The 9,087-nt window shown below is 44.7% G+C and overlaps 1 protein-coding gene across 1 annotated transcript; it reads left to right on the top strand.

Annotated features, from left to right (window-relative positions):
* Positions 1 to 6,776: 6,776 nt before the first annotated feature.
* LOC127183982 (60S ribosomal protein L26-like) lies at positions 6,777 to 7,266 on the top strand. The gene has a single exon (XM_051140167.1). It carries the CDS (start codon positions 6,785 to 6,787, stop codon positions 7,223 to 7,225), a length of 441 nt encoding a protein of 146 aa, XP_050996124.1. The 5' UTR covers positions 6,777 to 6,784; the 3' UTR covers positions 7,226 to 7,266.
* The last annotated feature ends 1,821 nt before the right edge of the window (positions 7,267 to 9,087 follow it).

The raw sequence follows: 9,087 nt of genomic DNA on the forward strand, positions 1-9,087 counted from the left end.
TATGGTTCCCCTAGTAAGGGGAGCACTGGCTGTCTCTGACATGGGCTCTGTTGCCTCTTTTTCAGTCACTTCCCCCTGGCGGTGCTGCCTTGCTGGGCCTCAGTGGAAGAGGATGCAATCAGTCTTGATACGACCTGATGTGCTGGGGTGGGTTGGTAGAGGGGGCTCCCCTTTTCTGAGTAGTAGGGGAGATGGGATATGGGGAAGAGGGAGGGAGGGAGGATGAGAATGGGAGGAGAGGAGGGAGGGGGCTATGATTTGGACCGTAAAGTGAACAAATAAAAAATATATTAACATATTGGCTTATATAAATATTGTATTGAAATCCACGAAACTACAGAAGAAAAATTACCCAAGTTATAACTTTCTGACAGAGGTCATAACGTGTGGGAAATATTTCTAGGAAAAGAAGAGGGATTTCAAAAACACAGCCAGTTCTGGGAAAGCTCATTTTCTCCTAAAAGCTGAAACCTTCAGAATAATTTAATGTCGTAAGGAGGACAAAATTACTTTTTAGGCAATGATGGGAAGCCGGAAGTTTTATTTCTTAAGGTGAAGATGGATCTAATTTACTCAAAGGATGTTTGTTTCTAACCCAAGGAAAGAGAACTTGACAATGTGGTTTTGTCCTCTGAGGCTTTTCTATAGTGGTCTTCTATGAAACCATACTAAGATTAAAAGTGTTTACGCATTAGTAATTGAATCTCCTAGTATAGAGTTCAAAGGCAAGGTTTTACTCCAATATATTACATCAAAACCTCTTAGGGTTATATCCTCCCCTGGCACGACTAGAAGTAGCTGGTATCACAGATGTTTTACACACTGAAATTTCAAGATGTCGTACCCACTCGCTTCTAAATAATGATGCGGAGACTTTTTATTATTTATGAAAGCTTAGGCCTTATAACCGAGGCTTGTTCCCAACTAGCTTATATAACTTAATCAATCCTGTCTATACTAGTCCATGTTTGCCACATGGCCCGTTACCTCTCTTCAGTCCCTGTACATCTGACTTCCTGCATGTCTGGCTCATGAACCTCCTGTGCCTAATTCTTTCCCAGAATTCCTATCACTTCCCAGATGCGCTGCCTTGCCTCTGCTACCTAGCTATGGGCTGTCAGCTCCTTATTAAACCAATCAGAAGGTGAGGGAAGTGTGTTTACAAAACACTGAGTCAGGTGATGCTTCATAAAAATAACACAGCTCTCTGCTAGTGCAGAAATCAATGTCTGAATAATACAAAGGCAACCTCTACACAGTGCACAAGAGACTACTATCCCAACAGGTTAGCCAGTGAGTTCCAGGTCAGCCTCACAAACAATCAATCTACATGATTAATGGCATGCCACTGAAGGAAAAGCAAAAAAAAGAGGCTAAGAGGCCCTGAAGTTTCTACTGAGGTGGGTTTGCTTGCTTGTTGTTGTTGTTGTTTTGTTGTTTTTGTTGTTGTTGGTGGTGGTGGTGGTGGTTTGGTTTGGTTTGGTTTGGTTTCATTTTGTTTTTAACTCTTTGACAATTTAAGGCAGCCACCTTGTTCCCCATGCACTAGAATCTAGTTGACAACTCGTAAAGAAAACTGGCTCTCCCCGCTAGAGAAGCCATCAGTCATCAATGGCTTCTCAGTTAAGGTGTGAGCTAAGACCTGCCCTCTTTTTGATGGACCCTTGACTGCCTTCGTCTTGCACAGACTATCCCAGCGCCGTGAGTTCATAAGCCCAGAAGACACTGTTTGGCCCCTATCCACCCCCAACCTCTGGCTCTAAAGATCTTACTGCCCACCTCTTCAAAGTACCCTAAAGAGAACCTTGAGGTATCAGAAAGGATGGAAAATGACCTGTGTGAGATACAGGATACAGCCAGGGCAGTGGACTTGAATGTCCACAACTCATTCTAGTGACTGGAAATCCCATAACATTTGCATAAACTGGCTTGAGGGGGAGTGGGCAACCAGATCCTACTGGTAGGTCACAAGTGGGGATAGACTACTAGATTTGGGGGAAAAGACTATTGCTGCCATTTGGGGGAAAATATTAGAAGACAGGCAGGCTTTTGCCAGGTGGAGTGGGCGTGTGAGTGGATGTTTCATAGAAGAAGGTGTCTGACGAGGAAAGCAGAGGGATGAAGTTGCAGTAGATGGTTGGATTCAAGTATCACCCCCACACAGAAAGCAGCTGACCTCATAGCTAAAGATAGACTCATACAAAGCCCAGAGGAACTGGGAGAAATGCAAAGGGCACAGTTTGGGGGTGAGTTCAGAGTCCCACTGTAGATAAAACTTTCATTATAGGCAATAAAAAAGAGATTAAGCAAACTATTCCCTGTGTGTTTTCACACCCGGTACTTTGGTACTATGAATTAATGCCTTTTCAAGGTGAAAACTGTATCCTAGTCTGGTTATGTTTCCTCCACCATAGAACGTAGCCTCTGCTTCCACTTTCAAGCTGGGGTGTGTGTGTGTGTGTGTGTGTGTGTGTGTGTGTGTGTGTGTGTGTGTGTGTAGCAAGTGCTGTTTGTTCCTTTTTGTATATAGGTGTTGGAGGGTTTCACTTTGTAGTCCAGGCTGGTCTTCCACTCAAGATCCTCCTGCCTCAGCTTCCAGAGTGCTGGGTCCCATTACAAGCACACATCACCTAACCTGGTTTGGAGTGCTCTGTTGTCATTGTCTTCATGGTTTTGTTTGTATTGTATTTTTAGTTTGCGTATTAGGTACCTTTTTGCTGTCACTGAAAAGAAGCGACTCTAGGAGGAAGGGCTTATTTTGTCCCATAATCGAAGAAGGAAATACATGGAGTCCTGGGGTAGCAGCTGGTCCTCCGGGAAGCAGATAGGAAGTGGACCCAGGCTGTAACACCGCCCTGACCGCGTCCCGCCGCCTCAGGCACCCACGCTCCCCTCCCCTGTACCCAGCAAGGCTTCACCTCTTAAAGGTCTGACAGCCTTCAGAAACAGCAGCGCCACCGGAGGGCTGTTCAGAGCCATGCGCCTTTGAGAGGTGTTTTACACTGTGTAATAAAGCAATGTGCCTAGTCAACTCAGAAGCGCCCAAAAAGAAATGAAAAAAAAAGCACACGCACGCGCACACACACACACACACACACACACACACACACACACACACACACACACAAAGGGACGTTATCCTGCGTTCACAGGAATTAATAGTTACAATGTTTATGATGACAAAAGCAGTCTGCCAGCAGTATGCGACCCCGTCAACACTCCACCGACGCCTTATACAAGTAGAAAAGGGGAAAATCCTATGAGTCATGCGAAACCACAAAAGACCCCAAAAGCCAAAGCTATCTTAAACAGGAAGAACAGCTCGGGAGACATTGTGCTAGTGGATTTCAGAATCTGCCACGAGGCTAGAGTAATCAGGGCAGCATGGTGCTGGCATAAAAGCAGGAATATAGACAAATGGACCAGGATGAAAAGCCCCGAAATAAACTCACAAGTTTATAGCTGCTGACAAAGGTGCCAGGGACACACAGTAGGGAAAAGGCAATCTCTTCCATAATGGGGCTGGGGAAATTGGATGTCAACACGTAAAAGTAATGACATTGAGCCCGACGCTACCACACATACAGAAATCAACTGGAAAAGGGTAAAGACTCAAACACGAGCTCTGAAGCCATAGAACAGTGAGGAATTGGCGGGAAAGCTCTTGATGAAGCTCTGGACATTACCTTCGTATGCAGTGCATGGGCACCGAAGGCGGAGGTAGACAAAGGGAGTTAAGGGGGTGAAGGGGTGGAGGGGTGGGGGGGGTGGAGGTTTCTGCAAAGCAAAGGAAACCATCAGTAAAAAGAGCAGCTAGGAAGAGAAGGTATCTGCGAACTGAGCACCTGTAAGAGGTTATATACGGAAGCGAACTCAACAGCAAGGCAACAAACAGCCTGCTTTTAGAACGGGCAATAAAGCTAAGTAGATATTTCTCAGAAGAAGGCCGATAGCCCAGAGGTGTGTGATAGACACTCCACGTCACTGATCAACAGGGAAAAGCCAAGCAGAAACACAGTGCAGGCACTTGTCACACCTGTTAGACTAACTGTACTGAAAGATGACAGACAAGTGTTGGCAAGGTTGTGGAGAAAACGGAAGACTCACACCCTGCTGGTGGGGATGCAAACCATCACAGAAGACAGTGATGAGGTTCCTCAAAAAAAAAAAAATCTAAACATAGAGTAAGCATATGATCCAGCCATCTGACTACTGGATGTATGTACACCCAAAGGAAATGAAATCAGTGTCAAAGGCACAGCTGTATGCCCATCTTATGACATTATTAATAACAGCCAAGAAATGGAATCAACCTTGGCATCCATACAGAAAGACAAGAACCATATGGTCTCGATTGTATGTGGGATCTGAAAAGTAACTAAGGAAGCCACAAAGCAGAGAGAAGAACGGTCTTGTTGTGAAGGTGGAGTTGTGGGCGGGGAATTAGCTGCTGGCCAATGGATGCTAATTTTCCATTGAACTGGAGTAATAAACTTAATAGACCTATTATATCATGATGACTATAATTAGTAATGTGTTATGTGCTTGAAACTTGCTAAGGGAATAGACTGCAAGTGTTCTCAACACAGAAAATTTATGAGCATATATGTTAATTAAATATATATTATATATTTTATATATATCCATTATATATTTTATATATATCCATTCCATGACATATACATATATCAAAATAGCACATAGGGGAAAATAAATATATAAAAATTTTATTTGTCAGCTAAAGGTTAAGGAAAAGAAATCATTTGCTGCCTTTTAACCTCAGAATTCAACAGACACATTTCTGTAGAATGATCGGTCTCATGTTCAAAATAGAATAGCCAGAACCAGTGAAGAGAAGCTGTTTTAGGACACTGTTGTCTACGTAAGGATGATGATCCTCCAGTGGTTCTGTCAAAGGGGCTGGATCTTAGTAGACTGCCAATCAAAGCATCTCTTAGTCTTCTAAGGACGCAATACATCTGTCAGTGTTGTCTCTTTTTCATTGGGGTTGCCTGGCTACGTTACATAGAGAAAAGCATAGAACTAAATGAAACTGGGTTTGGGGTGAGTGTTGTTTTGTTTTTGCTTTGTGCATCTTCAGGGAGCAAAGTAGAATCAATTCAAAGTTCCTAGTTTGAACTCTTATCAGTCTCATTTTCAGAGGCGGAAACTGAACGATGAGAAGCCAAATAGCACACACAAAGAACTTGCTAGAATCTAAGCCCCAGAAATTGTCTGACAACTTGTTCTCTGTCCTGCCCTCCATGTCTCCTCCCTGTAGCACATCAGTGGGCTGTGCTCACTCTGACCTGTGGCTGCAGGTGTCCTCGTTTATGCTGATGACTTGATGATGATGATGATGACAATTACGATGACGATGACGACGACGATGATGATGATCTGTTTTATTTTAATGAAACAGGGTCACATTGCAAACCCACTGTCTGTATATGAACTCCTGGGAAGGAGCTGTTTATATAGGCTGATGCGTGGTAAACCTTCAGTGACTATGGAGGGTTTGGGATGTTGCTGATCCGATAGTCTAATTGCTTCTTTTGATAGCCTGAAAAAGAATTTCTCCTTGCCTATCTTTGTATCAGGCCTAACATCCTAATGAAGACATTGAAACTTCTGAACCCTATTAACAAAACCCTATTCCCCACGCATGGAGGGGCTAAGAGTGCTGTCAGATAGCATCTGAGGCTATGGTTGAGACTTCTTTGCCTGGGGTAACTGCCCACTCAATGCTTCCACCAGCGTATCTGCCTCAACTTACAACTTTCTCTGCTCTGTTACTATTTTAAAAAACAAACAAACATACAAACAAATTGTTTTCACATTGGAAGACTGCATTTGGAAAGACCCAAAGCATGTTCCTGGGCATGGTCAGTCATGTTTCACTCTGGCATGAACTGCCTTTTATTTCCTTTAAGGTTGAGCTCTGTGTTTTGCATCCACAGTAGCCAAAAGTGACTCTTAACTCTTGACCCACCTCCCACATACTGAGCTTACAGGAGCACACCACAAAGCCCAGCTCCACAGAGAGCCTCTTCACGGTTCCAAGCAGACACAAACATGAACAGGATGCTGGGTGAGATCTCATACCCAAGGGCCAATGGATGTATACTGGGTTCTCTGAGCTAATCTGGGCAAAGCATACATCTGTTCAATATATAAAGGGATGGAACGCCAGTGTTTTAACTCTGCACTTTCCTGTCCATAGTGTTCATTTAGCTCTGTGATGAGGCAACCAGAGGCTACCTTCCCTAGTTTAGCTTCCCTGGAAATAAGCTGAAAATACCAAGAAAGATTATTGGGTTGGGGTGATGGCTCCATGAGTAAAGTGCTTGCTGTGGGAATGTGAAGACCTGGCTCTCATCCCCTGCAGCCCATGTTAAAGCTGGCAATGGTGATGCACCTGTAATCCCAGCCCGGAAGGACTTGCTATCCAGCTCACCTAACCCACTCAGCAAGCTTTAGCCATTGTGAGACAGCCTATCCCAAGAAAGATGGTGGATATGTCCCACACTTTCATTCTCCATTCATTCACTGGTGGATGCCAAGGCTGGTTCCTTTTCCCTGCCATTATGAATACAGCAGAAGAAAATATGGGTGTGCACCACTTGGGTCAGCTATCTTTGGGGTAGACAAATAAACTATAAACTCTATAATGTTTTATAATAATAAACATTGCAATGAACTATAAACACTGTAATGACATGTAATAGTTTGAATGCTAGGGTTTTTTAAATTAAGAAATTAGAAAAAAGTCGCAGCCGCCGAAATGAAGTTCAACCCTTTCGTGACTTCTGACCGGAGCAAGAACCGCAAACGCCATTTCAATGCCCCCTCTCACATTCGGAGGAAGATCATGTCTTCCCCCCTTTCCAAGGAGCTGAGGCAGAAGTACAACGTGCGGTCCATGCCCATCCAGAAGGACGACGACGAGGTGCAGGTTGTCCGAGGACACTACAAAGGCCAGCAGATTGGCAAAGTGGTCCAGGTATACAGGAAAAAATACGTCATCTACATTGAACGAGTGCAGCGAGAAAAGGCTAACGGCACAACTGTCCACGTGGGCATCCACCCCAGCAAGGTGGTCATCACCAGGCTAAAGCTGGACAAAGACCGGAAGAAGATCCTGGAAAGGAAAGCCAAGTCCCGACAAGTAGGAAAGGAGAAGGGCAAATACAAGGAAGAAACGATCGAGAAGATGCAGGAGTAGAGGCCTCTCACGCACAGCTCTCATTAAAGACTGCTTAAGTAGTGAAAAAAAAAAAAAAAGAAATTAGAAAAAAATTAAGGCGGAGCATGATTTGAGGAAGATGCCTGCCATCAACTCCTGGCCTCCACTTGCACCTACACATTATATGCTCACACACAGAGAAAATACAGAAAAAAAAAAAAAATAGATTCCTAAATTGACTACCCCAACACATTACACGCATAAAAACAAAATCTATCAACGTCATGACAATAATTATTAAAATTTTATAACCATGAATAGATCCTATCTACATGATAAATCCTCTTAATTGTTACTCTTGATGTTTAGATGAACATTTTTAACTCATGCACAACTTGTGCAGAGATGTAGAGTGTTAGCTTGTCTCTTGCAGCTGGGGATGTCAGCCAACACTGCCAGAGTCTCAAGAACTCCTTTGCCGTGGGGCAGGGAGCGGAGGGAATGGGTTAAACTGGGCCCCACACCTGCTTCCTGGCATGTGGGGACTAAGTGTGTGTGCTAAGGGGAGGTGGGCGGGGACTGTCTCTGACACAACTATGTTGCCTGCTTTTCAATCATCTCCCCCTGCCAGGGCTGCCTCACCAGACTACAGGGGAAGTTCAGTCCTGATATGCTGGGATGGGTTGGTGGAAGGTGGAGCTCCCCTTTTCTGAGGAGTAGGGGAGGGGGATAGGAGAGTAGGAAGGAGGGTGGGTGGGACTGGGAGGAGAAGAGGGAGGGGGCTATGACTTCGATGTAAAGTGAAAAGTGAACAGTCATATAAATAAATTAATTAATTTTTAAAAAGAAATTGAGAGTATATTCATTTCAATAGCAGAACAAGAGTCAGATGTTGGGGTAGGAAAGAGAAAGCCCTGAACTGGATAAGTGAAAGGGCATTAGGTAGTGAGAAAGAAACAGTTGGGTTTCTGCATCCTATGGCTGGGGCTGCTGCAGAAAAAGAGCCACACAGACATCTCAAGTGAGCAGTTCGCTCATGGGTGCAAACAGTTACTACCCCATTCTCACCGACAGCAGTGTCAGCTTTCCTTAAAGCATGGCCTTCTTTATGCCTGGATATTTGCTCAGACCAATGTGACACAGCCTGGGGGAACCCCACACCCTACCCCTGACGAGGAGCAGGCACACCCTATTTGCAATGCTCCCACCCCACGGCCCTGCCCACTGCGCTGGCTTTGTCTTCCTCTTGCACACATCTAGGCCCTAAACTGCCCAACTTTACCAAGTCACACAAGCAAAAGGCAATCCAAGCACAGAAAAGCTATTGCCGACTTTAAAGGTTGGTTGGAGATTTGAGGGCATATAGGGAGGCCGGAGCATCGCACAGCAGGTTTTCCTTCTCCTTTCACTGTATTCTTCAATCATCTCCCTGTGAGACTGGAGACAGGCAAGGCTGTGTGTGGCAAGGGAGAAGGCCTTCCCAAGACCAGGCTTAATGCAGACATCGCCTCTCCCTCGCCCTGTCCCGTGTCCTCCTAGAACAAGGTCTCCAATAGGCCTATATTTACCTCTCGGGTGTGAAATCATGGGCGGTGCCACCACATCCAGTTTTTGGGGTGCTGGGGATCTAGCATGCTAGGTAAGCACTCTACCAACTGAGTCCCAGCCCCAAATGAGCCCTTCCTTGAGAGTGCCAGCAACCGGAACCTAAACTTTACACCTTCTATATTTACATCTTTTATATTGTGGGGAGTTACTCAGATACTGAAAAGATGACATTACTCCAAGGTGGGCCTTATCTACAGCACCCCCAAGACAGTTAACTTTACTTGTGGCTTACTAACTCCTTCAGCCAGAAGGAGATTTTTGTTGTTATTCTTGTTGTTTTGGGGTTTTTGTTT

The sequence above is a fragment of the Acomys russatus genome, chromosome 32 (genome assembly GCF_903995435.1).
Source record: "Acomys russatus chromosome 32, mAcoRus1.1, whole genome shotgun sequence".
Lineage (NCBI taxonomy): Eukaryota > Metazoa > Chordata > Mammalia > Rodentia > Muridae > Acomys > Acomys russatus.